Source organism: Oncorhynchus keta, chromosome 5, assembly GCF_023373465.1.
Source record: "Oncorhynchus keta strain PuntledgeMale-10-30-2019 chromosome 5, Oket_V2, whole genome shotgun sequence".
Classification (NCBI taxonomy): domain Eukaryota; kingdom Metazoa; phylum Chordata; class Actinopteri; order Salmoniformes; family Salmonidae; genus Oncorhynchus; species Oncorhynchus keta.
This window is the reverse complement of record NC_068425.1, coordinates 32,776,559-32,795,153: the sequence shown is the minus strand read 5'-3', so window position 1 is coordinate 32,795,153 and position 18,595 is coordinate 32,776,559. Positions and strand designations below refer to the sequence as shown.

Sequence of the window (18,595 nt, the reverse complement as noted above, 5' to 3'; positions counted from 1 at the left end):
CACACACACACACACACACACACACACACACAGTCTGATCAAGATGGGCCCATTGGTCAGTACGTAGACCTCTGGTAGACAGTCATAAACACAGTCATCGATGGGCACAGTAATACTGGAGAGGATTGGAGAGGATACAGACCTTTGGGATTTCAACATTAGTTCAATGCATCAACGTTATTTAAATGTTGTTAAGGTTATTTCAGCGTCTGGTCCCGCTCACCCAGTTTAAGCAGCCAGCCCTCCCGGTCTGGGTTAAAGAAGGTGTGTGTGAGATCGTTCCCGTCGTCCTCAGGGATTTTGAAGGGCTCGTTCTTGATGCTGTCATACAGGTTCTGTGTGGAGGAGAAAATAACACTAGGACTTGAGGACAGAGAGACGGAGAGGAAGGTAGAGGAGCCCTGGGGCAGGGGGATGGACAGAGAGGAAGGTAGAGGACCCCTGGGGCAGGGGGATGGGGGCAGGGGGATGGACAGAGAGAGGACCCCTGGAGGGGGATGGACAGAAGGTAGAGGACCCTGGGGCAGGGGGATGGACAGAGAGGAAGGTAGAGGACCCCTGGGGCAGGGGGATGGACAGAGAGACGGAGAGGAAGGTAGAGGACCCCTGGGGCAGGGGGATGGACAGAGAGGAAGGTAGAGGACCCCTGGGGCAGGGGGATGGACAGAGAGACGGAGAGGAAGGTAGAGGACCCCTGGGGCAGGGGGATGGACAGAGAGACGGAGAGGAAGGTAGAGGACCCCTGGGGCAGGGGGATGGACAGAGAGATAGAGAGGAAGGTAGAGGACCCCTGGGGCAGGGGGATAGACAGAGAGATAGAGAGGAAGGTAGAGGACCCCTGGGGCAGGGGGATAGACAGAGAGATGGAGAGGACCCCTGGGGCAGGGGATGGACAGAGAGGAAGGTAGAGGACCCCTGGGGCAGGGGATGGACAGAGAGATGGAGAGGAAGGTAGAGGACCCCTGGGGCAGGGGGATGGACAGAGAGATGGAGAGGAAGGTAGAGGACCCCTGGGGCAGGGGGATGGACAGAGAGGGGGCAGAGGAAGGTAGAGGACCCCTGGGGCAGGGGGATAGACAGAGAGATGGAGAGGAAGGTAGAGGACCCCTGGGGCAGGGGATGGACAGAGAGACAGAGAGGAAGGTAGAGGCCCTGGGGCAGGGGGATGGACAGAGAGATGGAGAGGAATGTTGAGGACCCCTGGGGCAGGGGGATGGACAGAGAGATGGAGAGGAAGGTAGAGGACCCCTGGGGCAGGGGGATAGACAGAGAGACGGAGAGGAAGGTAGAGGACCCCTGGGGCAGGGGGATGGACAGAGAGATGGAGAGGAAGGTAGAGGACCCCTGGGGCAGGGGGATGGACAGAGAGACAGAGAGGAAGGTAGAAGACGCCTGAGGCAGGGGGATAGACAGAGAGGCGGAGAGGAAGGTAGAGGACCCCTGGGGCAGGGGGATGGACAGAGAGATGGAGAGGAAGGTAGAGGGCCCCTGGGGCAGGGGGATGGACAGAGAGGAAGGGAGAGGACCCCTGGGGCAGGGGGATGGACAGAGAGATGGAGAGGAAGGTAGAGGGCCCCTGGGGCAGGGGGATAGACAGAGAGGAAGGGAGAGGACCCCTGGGGCAGGGGGATGGACAGAGAGACAGAGAGGAAGGTAGAGGACCCCTGGGGCAGGGGGATGGACAGAGAGACAGAGAGGAAGGTAGAGGACCCCTGGGGCAGGGGATGGACAGAGAGATGGAGAGGAAGGTAGAGGACCCCTGGGGCAGGGGGATGGACAGAGAGGGAGAGGAAGGTAGAGGACCCCTGGGGCAGGGGGATGGACAGAGAGACAGAGGAGGTAGAGGGACCCCTGGGGCAGGGGGATGGACAGAGAGGAAGGTAGAGGACCCCTGGGGCAGGGGGATGGACAGAGAGGAAGGTAGAGGACCCCTGGGGCAGGGGGATGGACAGAGAGACAGAGAGGAAGGTAGAGGACCCCTGGGGCAGGGGGATGGACAGAGAGGAAGGTAGAGGACCCCTGGGGCAGGGGGATGGACAGAGAGACAGAGAGGAAGGTAGAGGACCCCTGGGGCAGGGGGATGGACAGAGAGATGGAGAGGAAGGTAGAGGACCCCTGGGGCAGGGGGATGGACAGAGAGATGGAGAGGAAGGTAGAGGACCCCTGGGGCAGGGGGATGGACAGAGAGACAGAGAGGAAGGTAGAGGACCCCTGGGGCAGGGGGATGGACAGAGAGATGGAGAGGAAGGTAGAGGACCCCTGGGGCAGGGGGATGGACAGAGAGATGGAGAGGAAGGTAGAGGACCCCTGGGGCAGGGGGATGGACAGAGAGATGGAGAGGAAGGTAGAGGACCCCTGGGGCAGGGGGATGGACAGAGAGATGGAGAGGAAGGTAGAGGACCCCTGGGGCAGGGGGATGGACAGAGAGATGGAGAGGAAGGTAGAGGACCCCTGGGGCAGGGGATGGACAGATGGGACCCTGGGGCAGGGGGATGAGATGGACAGAGATGGACAGAGGGAAGGTAGAGGACCCCTGGGGCAGGGGGATGGACAGAGAGACGGAGAGGAAGGTAGAGGACCCCTGGGGCAGGGGGATGGACAGAGAGACGGAGAGGAAGGTAGAGGGCCCCTGGGGCAGGGGATGGACAGAGAGATGGAGAGGAAGGTAGAGGACCCCTGGGGCAGGGGGATGGACAGAGAGATGGAGAGGAAGGTAGAGGACCCCTGGGGCAGGGGGATGGACAGAGAGACGGAGAGGAAGGTAGAGGACCCCTGGGGCAGGGGGATGGACAGAGAGATGGAGAGGAAGGTAGAGGACCCTGGGGCAGGGGATGGACAGAGAGGGAGAGGAAGGTAGAGGACCCCTGGGGCAGGGGATGGACAGAGAGACGGAGAGGAAGGTAGAGGACCCCTGGGGCAGGGGGATGGACAGAGAGATGGAGAGGAAGGTAGAGGACCCCTGGGGCAGGGGGATGGACAGAGAGATGGAGAGGAAGGAGAGGACCCCTGGGGCAGGGGGATGGACAGAGAGATGGAGAGGAAGGTAGAGGACCCCTGGGGCAGGGGGATGGACAGAGAGGACAGGAGAGGACCCCTGGGGCAGGGGGATGGACAGAGAGACGGAAGGTAGAGGACCCCTGGGGCAGGGGGATGGACAGAGAGATGGAGAGGAAGGTAGAGGACCCCTGGGGCAGGGGGATGGACAGATTGAGGAAGGTAGAGGACCCCTGGGGCAGGGGGATGGACAGAGAGATGGAAGGAAGGTAGAGGACCCCTGGGGCAGGGGGTTATGGACAGAGAATATAGGAGAGGAAGGTAGGGACCCCTGGGGCAGGGGGATGGACAGAGAGGAAGGTAGAGGGCCCCTGGGGCAGGGGATGGACAGGGGGCATGGACAGAGAGGAAGGTAGAGGACCCCTGGGGCAGGGGGATGGACAGAGAGACAGAGAGGAAGGGAGAGGACCCCTGGGGCAGGGGGATGGACAGAGAGATGGAGAGGCCTCGTTGATGTCTCTGTTCACACACCCTGAGCAGGTCCTCTGGAAGGTCTCCTCCATCGTTGATTCCTCTGTTCATGGAGATGAAACGCTCCACGGCCGGCTTGTCCTTCACGTTGGGGTTGTGGAGGCTGGTGTTCAGCATGATGATGGCAAACGACAGGATGTAACAGGTGTCTGGAGAAATTCACACACACACACACACACACACACACACACACACACACACACACACACACACACACACACACACACACACACACACACACACACACACACACACACACACACACACACACACACACACACACACACACACACACACACACAAGCATTCAGGCACACACACAGGCACACATTTGAAAATTGGGAGCCCAACATTGTCATACAGATAGATGCCTGGACACAGTCCCAGAAACAAACAGCACTGTCCCCATTACAACCAAAACACTGTTATTGGACACGTGAATATAGGAGTGGATTTGTATTTTTTCACCACACAGCCGACACACAATTTACACCGGAGTGATTGATGGTCAGCTGCAGTGCTCGCAAATATAAAGTGTTACAACTTCGGAATAAAGATTCTCCGGGACAATAGGATCAAAACATGTAAATGACTGGAGCTTAAAGGACAGGGGACTAGATTCAGAGAGAGAGACCATGTTAAGGAAGAGTGAGCTGGACCGGCATGAAAGAGTGTGTTGGTCGCTAAGTCTGTGTGTGTGTCGCTCAGTTTGTGTGTGTGTCGCTAAGTCTGTGTGTGTCGCTCAGTTTGTGTGTGTGTCGCTAAGTGTGTGTGTGTCGCTCAGTTTGTGTGTGTCGCTTAGTGTGTGTGTGTCGCTCAGTGTGTGTGTGTGTCGCTCAGTTTGTGTGTGTGTCGCTCAGTGTGTATGTGTCGCTGAGTTTGTGTGTGTGTGTCACTAAGTGTGTGTGTGTCGCTCAGTGTGTGTGTGTGTCGCTCAGTTTGTGTGTGTGTCGCTCAGTGTGTGTGTGTGACTCTCAGTGTGTGTGTGTGTGTCTTTGTGCATGCATGTGTGTATGTCTGTGCGGTGTGTGCATACATATGTGTGTGGTGTGTGCATACATGTGTGTGTGTGCGCATGTGTGTATGCAGGCGTGTGCAGAGAGACAATGTGGTCAGAGGCTGGCTGACACAGCAGTAGCACTTTCCATTATCTGTCCTGTTTGTCTCAGAGAGAAAAGACCATGAATTATTCACATCCATCTGCATCCATGTAACAAGCAGCCTGGACACAATGTCCCTGTGAACACACCAAACACCCTTCCAGTACACACCCCACCAGGCCTGGGTTCACACACCCCACCAGGCCTGGGTTCACACACCCCACCAGGCCTGGGTTCACACACCCCACCAGGCCTGGGTTCACACACCCCACCAGGCCTGGGTTCACACACCCCACCAGGCCTGGGTTCACACACCCCACCAGGCCTGGGTTCACACACCCCACCAGGCCTGGGTTCACACACCCCACCAGGCCTGGGTTCACACACCCCACCAGGCCTGGGTTCACATGCTATTAGAAATCTTTAAAATACTTTTAGTGTTTGCTTTTGTCTGTCTAGAGTACCAGGTGGGAGGGGTTTGGAGTATTGGGACTATTCTATTGGTCCATTAAGCCAGGCAAGCTTAATCAAGCACAGATGAAGTATTTTGAATTACTTGAATAGTATTTGAACCCAGGTCTGTGCTTCACCATGCCTGCAAAATGCAGCAGGAATAATACTCCTAGAATGGCATTCTATTATTGTACCTGTACACTGAAGAATGACATCTTCCTCTCTGAAAAGAGGATCAGTGAACACAGACTTGTTGGAATGGGATACCCTATAACAGGTATACAGTAACTTCAGATATAACAAATATCCCCTCATACCGTATATCCCCTCATACTGTATATCCCCTCCTACCGTATATCCCCTCGTATATCCCCTACACGTATATCCCCTCGTACCCCTCCTACCGTATATCCCCCTCCTACCGTATATCCCCTCCTACAGATATCCCCTCATACTGTATATCCCCTACCTATCCCCTCCTACCGTATATCCCCTCCTACCGTATATCCCCTCCTACCGTATATCCCCTCCTACCGTATATCCCCTCCTACCGTATATCCCCTCCTACCGTATATCCCCTCCTACCGTATATCCCCTCCTACCGTATATCCCCTCCTACCGTATATCCCCTCCTACCGTATATCCCCTCCTACCGTATATCCCCTCCTACCGTATATCCCCTCCTACCGTATATCCCCTCCTACCGTATATCCCCTCCTACCGTATATCCCCTCAAACCGTATATCCCCTCCTACCGTATATCCCCTCCTACCGTATATCCCCCCTCCTACCGTATATCCCCTCCTACCGTATATCCCCTCCTACCGTATATCCCCTCCTACCGTATATCCCCTCCTACCGTATATCCCCTCCTACCGTATATCCCCTCCTACCGTATACCGTATATCCCCTCCTACCGTATATCCCCTCCTACCGTATATCCCCTCCTACCGTATATCCTCCTACCGTATATCCCCTCCTACCGTATATCCCCTACCGTATATCCCCTCCTACCGTATATCCCCTCCTACCGTATATCCCCTCCTACCGTATATCCCCTCCCCCTCATACCGTATATCCCCTCCTACCGTATATCCCCTCCTACCGTATATCCCCTCCTACCGTATATCCCCTCCTACCGTATATCCCCTCCTACCGTATATCCCCTCCTACCGTATATCCCCTCCCCTCCTACCGTATATCCCCTCCTACCGTATATCCCCTCCTACCGTATATCCCCTCCTACCGTATATCCCCTCCTACCGTATATCCCCTCATACCGTATATCCCCTCCTACCGTATATCCCCTCCTACCGTATATCCCCTCCTACCGTATATCCCCTCCTACCGTATATCCCCTCCTACCGTATATCCCCTCATACCGTATATCCCCTCATACCGTATATCCCCTCCTACCGTATATCCCCTCCTACCGTATATCCCCTCCTACCGTATATCCCCTCCTACCGTATATCCCCTCCTACCGTATATCCCCTCCTACCGTATATCCCCTCCTACCGTATATCCCCTCCTACCGTATATCCCCTCCTACCGTATATCCCCTCCTACCGTATATCCCCTCCTACCGTATATCCCCTCCTACCGTATATCCCCTCATACCGTATATCCCCTCATACCGTATATCCCCTCCTACCGTATATCCCCTCATACCGTATATCCCCTCCTACCGTATATCCCCTCATACCGTATATCCCCTTATCCCCTCGTACCATATATCCCCTCCTACCGTATATCCCCTCATACCGTATATCCCCTTATCCCCTCATACCGTATATCCCCTCATACCGTATATCCCCTCATACTGTATATCCCCTACCGTATATCCCCTCCTACCGTATATCCCCTCGTACCGTATATCCCCTCGTACCGTATATCCCCTCGTACCGTATATCCCCTCCTACCGTATATCCCCTCGTACCGTATATCCGTATATCCCCCCTCGTACCGTATATCCCCTCATACCGTATATCCCCTCGTACCGTATATCCCCTCGTACCGTATATCCCCTCCTACCGTATATCCCCTCCTACCGTATATCCCTCCTACCGTATATCCCCTCCTACCGTATATCCCCTCCTACCGTATATCCCCCCCTCCTACCGTATATCCCCTCCTACCGTATATCCCCTCCCCTACCGTATATCCCCTCATACCGTATATCCCCTCCTACCGTATATCCCCTCCTACCGTATATCCCCTCCTACCGTATATCCCCTCGTACCGTATATCCCCTCGTACCATATATCCCCTCCTAACGTATATCCCCTCCTAACGTATATCCCCTCATACCGCATATCCCCTCATACCGTATATCCCCTCATACCGTATATCCCCTCATACCGTATATCCCCTCATACCGTATATTCCCTCTCAGCTTCACCCTCAGTAGAAAATTCAAATGGTGGGTCAGAAAGCAAAACCCCTGGATTAACCCTTCAATTGTCCATCACCATGACAGGCGGTGCTCCTAGCTGTAACAATGCTTTAGTGTAAATCTCGTTGACCCTTCACTACATGCCTGGTACTGAGGTCCAAGCCTGTGGTCCTACCTGTGGACTGGAAGACGCCAGGGTTGCACTGGCAGTATCTCTGGGCGAAAGCCTCCATCATGCGGTCGATCTTCTGGGCCTCGCCAGGCAGCCGGAAGCTCCACAGGAACTGTCTGTTAGTGGAGGAGAAAGAGAGGTCAGTCAGCAATACCATCTTTCAACTACTAACTTTGGCTAAATACCAAATGGCACTCTATTTCCTACGTAGTACACTTCTTTTGACCAGTAGGTTGATATACATATCTAGACGACTAAAAGCCTTTGTTATCTACTGATGAGGGTGTGAAAGTGGGACCATTGTTTCTCATGTAAAGTAGGTAAGCCTTGTCTGAGCCAGAACAACTCCTGTTTGCTTTATCTAACTTAGTGAAATGCACTGACTGGAAGTCGCTATCTAACTTAGTGAAATGCACTGACTGGAAGTCGCTATGGTTAAGAGTTTCTGCTAAATGACCAGCATGTAAACGGTCAAAAGTAGTGCACTCTTTCGGGGATTAGGCTGCCACATTTGGGACAGATGCTAACTTGTTGTAGCCATACTAATTTAGCCCTGCAGTTCTCTTCTGTCTTGGTAGATGTGTTTTCTTAACGTGTCTTCATTTTAACATTGGTGGGGGTGTACCAGCTCAACTATTATCTAATTGCTATTCTGTGAAGTGCTGTATTACAGTGTGTCGGGGCTGATATCAGTGTGTCAGGAAGTAAGTAGCCTTCCACAAGTCTTGGCTAATACTGGAACAGCTCATAGAAGCAGGAGTCTATCTCATGTTTCTGTAGACTGAAGCAGGTGTATAGATACACTCCCTGGAAAAGATCCTAGTCTACTTCCTGTTTCTGTAGTGAGGCAGCTTGATGTACAGATACACCCCATAGACAGGAGGATAGTCTACTTCCTGTTTCTGTAGAGAGGCAGCTTGATGTACAGGTACACACCATAGACAGGACCCTAAACCATCTACTTCCTGTTTCTGTAGTGAGGCAGCTTGATGTACAGGTACACACCATAGACAGGACCCTAAACCATCTACTTCCTGTTTCTGTAGAGGCAGCCTGCACAGTTGGTAGAGCATGGCGCTTGTAACGCCAGGGTAGTGGGTTCGATTCCCGGGACCACCCATACGTAGAATGTATGCACACATGACTGACTGTAAGTCGCTTTGGATAAAAGCGTCTGCTAAATGGCATATATTATTATTATTATGTACAGGTACACACCATAGACAGGACCCTAAACCATCTACTTCCTGTTTCTGTAGAGAGGCAGCTTGATGTACAGGTACACACCATAGACAGGACCCTAAACCATCTACTTCCTGTTTCTGTAGTGAGGCAGCTTGATGTACAGGTACACCCCCAGGATGCTAGTCTATCTACTTCCTGTTTCTGTAGTGAGGCAGCTTGATGTACAGGTACACCCCCAGGACGCTAGTCTATCTACTTCCTGTTTCTGTAGTGAGGCAGCTTGATGTACAGGTACACCCCCAGGACGCTAGTCTATCTACTTCTTGTTTCTGTAGTGAGGCAGCTTGATGTACAAGTACACACCCAAGACAGGAGGATAGTCTATCTCCTGTTTCTGTACGGGTGGTGGCAGAATAACAACCTGATTGTGGACTACAGGAAAAGGAGGACCGAGCACGTTCCCATTCTCATCGACGGGGCTGTAGTGGAGCAGGTTGAGAGCTTCAATTCCTTGGTGTCCACATCACCAACAAACTAGAATGGTCCAAGCACACCAAGAGAGTCGTGAAGAGGGCACGACAAAGCCTATTCCCCCTCAGGAAACTAAAAAGATTTAGCATGGGTCCTGAGATCCTGAAAAGGTTCTACAGCTGCAACATCGAGAGCATGTTTACATCACTGCCTGGTACGGCATTTGCTCAGCCTCTGACCGCAAGGCACTACAGAGGGTAGTGCGTACGGCCCAGTACATCACTGGGGCCAAGCTTCCTGCCATCCAGGACCTCTACATCAAGCTGCCTCACTACAGAAACAGGTAGTAGACTAGCGTCTTTTCCAGGGAGTGTACCAATACAATAACCCAAATATCTAATGATTAATAGCAACGTTAGGTAACTATATGACAATGTTATATCAGGAGGATAATGACAACGTTAGGTAACTATAGGACAGTGCTATATCAGGAGGATAATGACAACGTTAGGTAACTGTAGGACAGTGCTATATCAGGAGGATAATGCCAACGTTAGGTAACTATAGGACAGTGCTATATCAGGAGGATAATGACAACGTTAGGTAACTATAGGACAGTGCTATATCAGGAGGATAATGACAACGTTAGGTAACTGTAGGACAGTGCTATATCAGGAGGATAATGACAACGTTAGGTAACTGTAGGACAGTGCTATATCAGGAGGATAATGCCAACGTTAGGTAACTATAGGACAGTGCTATATCAGGAGGATAATGACAACGTTAGGTAACTATAGGACAGTGCTATATCAGGAGGATAATGACAACGTTAGGTAACTGTAGGACAGTGCTATATCAGGAGGATAATGACAACGTTAGGTAACTGTAGGACAGTGCTATATCAGGAGGATAATGACATGTTAGGTAACTGTAGGACAGTGCTATATCAGGAGGATAATGACAACGTTAGGTAACTGTAGGACAATTCTATATCAGGAGGATAATGACAATGTTAGGTAACTGTAGGACAGTGCTATATCAGGAGGATAATGACAACGTTAGGTAACTATAGGACAATTCTATATCAGGAGGATAATGACAACGTTAGGTAACTATAGGACAATTCTATATCAGGAAGAGGTTTTGATAGAAGTCTGTGCTTTGGCTCTCTGGAGAGTCAAGAGACGTTTTGAGTGTGTGTGTGTGTGTGTGTGTGTGTGTGTGATTTGTAGAAGCAATTTGTACGGGGAGGGTGGGGGGGTTATAAAGCCCCACTGGGAGGCTCTTACCTCAGGGCCTGGATGGTTATAAAGCCCCACTGGGAGGCTCTTACCTCAGGGCCTGGATGGTTATAAAGCCCCACTGGGAGGCTCTTACCTCAGGGCCTGGATGATTATAAAGCCCCACTGGGAGGCTCTAACCTCAGGGCCTGGATGGTTATAAAGCCTCACTGGGAGGCTCTTACCTCAGGTTCTGGATAGTTATAAAGCCTCACTGGGAGGCTCTTACCTCAGGTTCTGGATGGTTATAAAGCCCCACTGGGAGGCTCTTACCTCAGGGCCTGGATGGTTATAAAGCTCCACTGGGAGGCTCTTACCTCAGGGCCTGGATGATTATAAAGCCTCACTGGGAGGCTCTTACCTCAGGGCCTGGATGGTTATAAAGCCCCACTGGGAGGCTCTTACCTCAGGGCCTGGGGATGGTTATAAAGCCCCACTGGGAGGCTCTTACCTCAGGGCCTGGATGGTTATAAAGCCCCACTGGGAGGCTCTTACCTCAGGGCCTGGATGGTTATAAAGCCCCACTGGGAGGCTCTTACCTCAGGGCCTGGATGCCCCACTGGGAGGCTCTAACCTCAGGGCCTGGATGGTTATAAAGCCCCACTGGGAGGCTCTTACCTCAGGTTCTGGATACCTCAGGGCCTGGATGGTTATAAAGCCCCACTGGGAGGCTCTTACCTCAGGGCCTGGATGGTTATAAAGCTCCCACTGGGAGGCTCTTACCTCAGGGCCTGGATGATTATAAACTGGGAGGCTCTTACCTCAGGGCCTGGATGGTTATAAAGCCCCACTGGGAGGCTCTTACCTCAGGGCCTGGATGGTTATAAAGCCCCACTGGGAGGCTCTTACCTCAGGGCCTGGATGGTTATAAAGCCCCACTGGGAGGCTCTTACCTCAGGGCCTGGATGGTTATAAAGCCCCACTGGGAGGCTCTTACCTCAGGGCCTGGATGGTTATAAAGCCCCACTGGGAGGCTCTTACCTCAGGGCCTGGACTAGGTTCAAGTCAGTGAATTCATGGAGCTCCACAAAGTCATGGAGGACCTGGAGGTTGAACTCATCTCTGTAGGGAAAATAATATAATTTGTTTAGTAACGATTTTCTGAAATCATTGTTCAATTATTTGAGTGTAGAGACACAGACACAAAAAATGACAAACACACAGACATTTAGACACACAGCCAGACACACATATGTATATGCTCACACAATCAATAAAAACTGGGGGAGGGACACACACACACACACGGTGATACCTCTAGCATGACATCACTCTTCTTGACATCTGTGGCCTTTGGAGTTAGTGATACTCCCCCTGAGATAGACAGGAGGCCTCCCAGGACCTATCCCTGACAAGGTCAAAACCAGCTCTGCCCTGGGGGATTCCTGACCAATCAGGGAGAGCACACACACAGTCTGCCCCTCCCCCACTGGAATCAGAAATCTATTTATACCAATTGGACAGAGCTGAGCATCCATGACGATATCTGGGTGGTGTTCATGACCTAATAAACACAACTCAGCTCTCCATTTCCTGGTCTGGCTTGTCGACTAGCCGACCACACCCAGGATGTAGTTAGGCAATGCACCCAGGTAATAACACACACAACGCACATACATTGGGTGTTGCCTGTTATATGGCTTTGAATTAATATAAAAGATGGTATTTCTTCAGGAGAGACTCAACTTTTACAGTTGTGGGGGCAGGGAAAGGGGGAAAGGGCCGTTGTAAAGGGGAAAGGGCCGTTGGGGGAAAGGGCCGTTGGGGAAAAGGAGAAAGGGCCGTTGGGGGAAAAGGGGAAAGAGCCGTTGGGGGAAAAGGGAAAGAGCCGTTGGGGGAAAAGGGCCGTTGAGGAAAGGAGAAAGGGCCGTTGGGGGAAAAGTGCCGTTGGGGGAAAAAAGTTGGGGGAAAAGGGGAAAGAGCCGTTGGGGAAAAGGGGAAAGGGCCGTTGGGGGAAAGGGCCGTTGGGGGAAAGGGCCGTTGGGGGAAAAGGGCCGTTGAGGGAAAGGGGAAAAGGGCCGTTGGGGGAAAGGGCCGTTGAGGGAAAGGAAAGGGCCGTTGGGGAAAAGGGCCGTTGGGGGAAAGGGAAAGGGCCGTTGGGGAAAAGGGCCGTTGGGGGAAAGGGCTGTTGGGGGAAAAGGGCCGTTGGGGGAAAGGGAAAGGGCCGTTGAGGGGAAAGGGCCGTTGAGGAAAAGGGCCGTTGAGGGGAAAGGGCCGTTGGGGGAAAGGGCCGTTGAGGGAAAGGGCCGTTGGGGGAAAGGGCCGTTGAGGGAAAGGGGAAAAGGGCCGTTGAGGGGAAAAGGAGAAAGGGCCGTTGGGGGAAAGGGGAAAGGGCCGTTGGGGGAAAAGGGAAAGGGCCGTTGGGGGAAAGGGCCGTTAGAGGGGAAAAGGGCCGTTGGGGAAAAGGGCCGTTGGGGGAAAAGGGGGAAAGGGCCGTTGGGGGAAAGGGCCGTTGGGGGAAAAGGGGAAAGGGCCGTTGGGGGAAAGGGCAGTTGAGGGGAAAAGGGGAAAGGGCCGTTGGGGGGAAAAGGGGAAAGGGCCGTTGGGGGGAAAAGGGGAAAGGGCCGTTGAGGGGAAAGGGCCGTTGGGGGGAAAGGGGAAAGGGCCGTTGGGGGGAAAGGGCCGTTGGGGGGAAAGGGGGAAAGGGCCGTTGGGGGAAAGGGGAAAGGGCCGTTGGGGGAAAGGGCCGTTGGGGGAAAGGGGTTGAAAGGGCCGTTGGGGGAAAGGGCCGTTGGGGGAAAGGGGGAAAGGGCCGTTGGGGGAAAGGGGTTGGAAAGGGCCGTTGGGGGAAGGGGGGAAAGGGCCGTTGGGGGGAAAGGGGGAAGGGGACGTTGGGGGAAAAGGGGAAAGGGCCGTTGGGGGAAAGGGCCGTTGGGGGAAAGGGCCGTTGAGGGAAAGGGCCGTTGAGGGGAAAGGGCCGTTGGGGGAAAGGGAGAAAGGGCCGTTGAGGGGAAAGGGGTTGAAAGGGCCGTTGGGGGAAAGGGCCGTTGAGGAAAGGGCCGTTGGGGGAAAGGGGGAAAGGGCCGTTGGGGGAAAAGGGGAAAGGGCCGTTGGGGGGTAAGGGCCGTTGAAAAGGGCCGTTGGGGGAAAGGGGAAAGGGCCGTTGGGGGAAAGGGCCGTTGGGGGAAAGGGAAAGGGCCGTTGGGGGAAAAGGGCCGTTGAGGAAAGGGCCGTTGGGGGAAAAGGGCCGTTGGGGGAAAGGGCCGTTGAGGGGAAAGGGGAAAGGGCCGTTGGGGGAAAAGGGAAAGGGCCGTTGGGGAAAGGGCCGTTGGGGGAAAGGGGGAAAGGGCCGTTGAGGGGAAAGGGGGAAAGGGCCGTTGGGGGAAAGGGCCGTTGAGGGAAAAAGGGCCGTTGGGGGAAAAGGGAAAAGGGGAAAGGGCGTTGGGGAAAAGGGCCCGTTGGGGGAAAGGGCCGTTGGGGGAAAAGGGCCGTTGGGGGAAAGGGGAAAGGGCCGTTGAGGGGAAAGGGGGAAAGGGCCGTTGGGGAAAAAGGGCCGTTGAGGGAAAGGGGAAAGGGCCGTTGAGGGGAAAAGGAAAAGGGCCGTTGGGGGAAAGGGCCGTTGGGGGAAAAGGGGAAAGGGGAAAGGGCCGTTGGGGGTAAGGGCCGTTGGGGGGAAAGGGGAAAGGGCCGTTGGGGGAAAAGGGCCGTTGGGGGAAAAGGGGAAAGGGCCGTTGGGGGAAAAGGGCCGTTGGGGGGAAAGGGCCGTTGAGGGAAAAGGGGGAAAGGGCCGTTGAGGGAAAAGGGGGAAAGGGCCGTTGGGGGAAAGGGCCGTTGAGGGGAAAGGGCCGTTGGGGGAAAAGGGCCGTTGGGGGAAAAGGGGAAAGGGCCGTTGGGGGAAAGGGGAAAGGGCCGTTGAGGGGAAAGGGCCGTTGGGGGAAAGGGGAAAGGGCCGTTGGGGGGAAAGGGCCGTTGAGGGGAAAGGGGAAAAGGGCCGTTGAGGGGAAAAGGAGAAAGGGCCGTTGGGGGGAAAGGGGGAAAGGGCCGTTGGGGGAAAAGGGGAAAGGGCCGTTGGGGGGAAAGGGCCGTTGGGGGAAAAGGGCCGTTGGGGGAAAAGGGCCGTTGGGGGGAAAGGGGGAAAGGGCCGTTGGGGGAAAGGGCCGTTGGGGGAAAAGGGGAAAGGGCCGTTGGGGGTAAGGGCAGTTGAGGGGAAAAGGGGAAAGGGCCGTTGGGGGAAAAGGGGAAAGGGCCGTTGGGGGGAAAAGGGGAAAGGGCCGTTGAGGGGAAAGGGCCGTTGGGGGGAAAAGGGGAAAGGGCCGTTGGGGGGAAAGGGCCGTTGAGGGGAAAGGGGGAAAGGGCCGTTGGGGGAAAGGGGGAAAGGGCCGTTGGGGGGAAAGGGCCGTTGGGGGGAAAGGGGGAAAGGGCCGTTGGGGGGAAAGGGCCGTTGGGGGAAAGGGGGAAAGGGCCGTTGGGGGGAAAGGGGGAAAGGGCCGTTGGGGGAAAGGGCCGTTGGGGGGAAAGGGGGAAAGGGCCGTTGGGGGGAAAGGGGAAGGGGACGTTGGGGGAAAAGGGGAAAGGGCCGTTGGGGGAAAGGGCCGTTGGGGGAAAAAGGGCCGTTGAGGGAAAGGGCCGTTGAGGGAAAGGGCCGTTGGGGGGAAAGGGAGAAAGGGCCGTTGAGGGGAAAGGGGGAAAGGGCCGTTGGGGGGAAAGGGCCGTTGAGGGGAAAGGGCCGTTGGGGGAAAGGGGGAAAGGGCCGTTGGGGGAAAAGGGGAAAGGGCCGTTGGGGGGTAAGGGCCGTTGAGGGGAAAGGGCCGTTGGGGGGAAAGGGGGAAAGGGCCGTTGGGGGAAAAAGGGGGGAAAGGGCCGTTGGGGGAAAGGGAAAGGGCCGGTGGGGGAAAAGGGCCGTTGGGGGAAAGGGCCGTTGGGGGAAAAGGGCCGTTGGGGGAAAGGGCCGTTGAGGGGAAAGGGGGAAAGGGCCGTTGGGGGGAAAGGGCCGTTGGGGGGAAAAGGGGAAAGGGCCGTTGGGGGGAAAGGGCCGTTGGGGGGAAAGGGCCGTTGGGGGGAAAGGGCTGTTGAGGGGAAAGGGGGAAAGGGCCGTTGGGGGGAAAGGGCCGTTGAGGGGAAAGGGGGAAAGGGCCGTTGGGGGAAAGGGCCGTTGAGGGGAAAGGGGAAAGGGCCGTTGGGGGAAAAGGGCCGTTGGGGGGAAAGGGGAAAGGGCTGTTGGGGGAAAAGGGCCGTTGGGGGGAAAGGGCCGTTGGGGGGAAAGGGGAAAGGGCCGTTGAGGGAAAGGGGGAAAGGGCCGTTGGGGGAAAGGGCCGTTGAGGGAAAGGGGAAAGGGCCGTTGAGGGAAAAGGAGAAAGGGCCGTTAGGGGAAAGGGGGAAAGGGCCGTTGGGGGGAAAAGGGGAAAGGGCCGTTGGGGGGAAAAGGGGAAAGGGGAAAGGGCCGTTGGGGGGTAAGGGCCGTTGGGGGGAAAGGGGAAAGGGCCGTTGGGGGAAAAGGGCCGTTGGGGGGAAAAGGGGAAAGGGCCGTTGGGGGAAAAGGGCCGTTGGGGGAAAGGGCCGTTGAGGGAAAGGGGGAAAGGGCCGTTGAGGGAAAGGGGGAAAGGGCCGTTGGGGGAAAGGGCCGTTGAGGGAAAGGGCCGTTAGGGGAAAGGGGAAAGGGCCGTTGGGGGAAAAGGGGAAAGGGCCGTTGGGGGAAAGGGGGAAAGGGCCGTTGAGGGAAAGGGCCGTTGGGGGAAAGGGGAAAGGGCCGTTGGGGGAAAAGGGGAAAGGGCCGTTGGGGGTAAGGGCCGTTGAGGGGAAAGGGCCGTTGGGGGAAAGGGGGAAAGGGCCGTTGGGGGAAAGGGCCGTTGGGGGAAAGGGGAAAGGGCCGTTGGGGAAAAGGGCCGTTGGGGGAAAGGACCGTTGGGGGAAAAGGGCCGTTAGGGGAAAGGGCCGTTGAGGGGAAAGGGGGAAAGGGCCGTTGGGGGAAAGGGCCGTTGGGGGAAATGGTCGTTGAGGGAAAGGGGGAAAGGGCCGTTGGGGGAAAGGGCCGTTGAGGGAAAGGGGGAAAGGGCCGTTGGGGGAAAGGGCCGTTGAGGGAAAGGGAAAGGGCCGTTGGGGGAAAAGGGCCGTTGGGGGAAAGGGGAAAGGGCTGTTGGGGGAAAAGGGCCGTTGGGGGAAAGGGGAAAGGGCCGTTGGGGGAAAGGAAAGGGCCGTTGAGGGAAAGGGGGAAAGGGCCGTTGGGGGGAAAGGGCCGTTGAGGGGAAAGGGGGAAAGGGCCGTTGAGGGGAAAAGGAGAAAGGGCCGTTGGGGGGAAAGGGGGAAAGGGCCGTTGGGGGGAAAGGGGGAAAGGGCCGTTGGGGGAAAAGGGGAAAGGGGAAAGGGCCGTTGGGGGTAAGGGCCGTTGGGGGAAAGGGAAAGGGCCGTTGGGGGAAAAGGGCCGTTGGGGGAAAAGGGGAAAGGGCCGTTGGGGGAAAAGGGCCGTTGGGGGAAAGGGCCGTTGAGGGAAAGGGGGAAAGGGCCGTTGGGGGAAAGGGCCGTTGAGGGGAAAGGGCCGTTGGGGGAAAGGGGGAAAGGGCCGTTGGGGGGAAAGGGGGAAAGGGCCGTTGGGGGAAGGGCCGTTGAGGGGAAAGGGCCGTTGGGGGAAAGGGGAAAGGGCCGTTGGGAAAAGGGGAAAGGGCCGTTGGGGGAAAGGGGAAAGGGCCGTTGGGGGAAAAGGGAAAGGGCCGTTGGGGAGAAAAGGGAAAGGGCCGTTGGGGGGAAAAGGGCCGTTGGGGGAAAGGGGGAAAGGGCCGTTGGGGGAAAAGGGCCGTTGAGGGGAAAGGGCCATTGGGGTGAAAGGGGGAAAGGGCCGTTGGGGGGAAGGGGGGAAAGGGCCGTTGGGGGGAAAGGGGAAAGGGCCGCTGGGGGAAAAGGGCCGCTGGGGGAAAAGGGCCGTTTGGGGGAAAGGGCCGTTGGGGGAAAGGGCCGTTGGGGGGAAAGGGCCGTTGGGGGAAAGGGCCGTTGGGGGGAAGGGCCGTTGGGGGAAGGGGCCGTTACTGGGGAAACGGGAAAGGGCCGTTGGGGGAAAAGGGGAAAGGGCCGTTGGGGGAAAGGGGAAAGGGCCGTTGGGGAAAAGGGCCGTTGGGGGGAAAGGGGAAAGGGCCGTTGGGGGAAAAGGGCCGTTGGGGGAAAAGGGCCGTTGGGGGAAAAGGGCCGTTGGGGGGAAAGGGCCGTTGGGGGGAAGGGGCCGTTGGGGGGAAAGGGCCGTTGGGGGGAAGGGGAAAGGGCCGTTCGGGGGGAAAGGGCCATTGGGGGGAAAGGGGAAAGGGCCGTTGGGGGAAAAGGGCATTGGGGGAAAGGGGATTTGCCTAACCTGACAGAGGAAAGTATGTGATCTGGAAATGGGACATCTTTGACAGGAAAGAAGTGACGCCCTTCTGAACCACACAACACACACAGAAACACAAACATGACAAACCCCCCTCCCTCCCCCTGACACAACCACATAAAGAGACGTAGCATGCATCTTGCCCCCACTGACCTCTCCCCAAGGTAGTCTCCGATGGCGGTCTTGTTTAGCCCCTCCCCCTTGTACAGGAACTGGGCGATGTCAGAGCTGGTGTGCTTAAGCAGGTCGTTCTCAATCAGGAACTTAATCCCCTGAGAAAATAAAACATATATCCCGTGTCAGACCCTCGTTACAACGGGGGCGTTCCAGGTCGTATTGTTTGTAGCCGTGCGGCACATATCAAAAGATTTAAATCATATTTTTGCTAAATCGGGGGTGATCCCGACCGAGACTCAAACACCGGTACGATCCATACCATAATGTCAAGAGGGTGGAACCTCCTGATTGATGAGGTTGCTAGGCGTTTGGTTAAGGTCACTACAATTGTTATTGTGGTTCCTGAAACGTCAAACACTTCTCCACACATTGTCAGATCTGAGAGTTGGCTCAGTGGTAATGCAAAAAACCCACAACCTGGAACAGCACAACTATATCAAACCCACAGGACACATTCAGAATGTCTATTTCCCTCCAATTCAACTCTGAACCTGGAAGCCAGTTGCATTGCCTTGTTTCCTTGTTCCCCTCTAACCAGGGACTGATTTA

General features: G+C 55.7%; 1 protein-coding gene and 2 long non-coding RNA genes across 4 annotated transcripts in view; 1 reads left to right on the top strand and 2 right to left on the bottom strand.

The window, feature by feature from the left end:
* Positions 1–18,595, bottom strand: part of LOC118382015 (cytohesin-1) — a 52,718-nt gene that overhangs the window by 22,390 nt on the left and 11,733 nt on the right. The window contains exons 4-8 of the mRNA XM_052519642.1: positions 18,023–18,141; positions 11,563–11,643; positions 7,649–7,761; positions 3,526–3,674; positions 224–335 (exon numbers count right to left, since the gene is read on the bottom strand). Of these exons, the coding sequence (XP_052375602.1) occupies positions 224–335; positions 3,526–3,674; positions 7,649–7,761; positions 11,563–11,643; positions 18,023–18,141 (574 nt within the window). The remainder of the gene's footprint in view (positions 1–223; positions 336–3,525; positions 3,675–7,648; positions 7,762–11,562; positions 11,644–18,022; positions 18,142–18,595) is intronic.
* Positions 246–2,618, top strand: LOC127930168 (uncharacterized). Its single transcript, XR_008137106.1, has 3 exons — positions 246–390; positions 596–731; positions 2,523–2,618. It is a non-coding gene; the product is annotated as an uncharacterized LOC127930168 (long non-coding RNA).
* LOC127930167 (uncharacterized) lies at positions 10,570–11,556 on the bottom strand. 2 transcript variants are annotated; one of them, XR_008137104.1, is made up of 4 exons: positions 11,343–11,556; positions 11,216–11,259; positions 10,855–11,120; positions 10,570–10,678 (listed from the first exon to the last, which is right to left on the bottom strand). It is a non-coding gene; the product is annotated as an uncharacterized LOC127930167 (long non-coding RNA). The 2 variants fall into 2 exon arrangements; XR_008137105.1 differs by having other exon boundaries at positions 10,570–10,722; positions 10,943–11,120.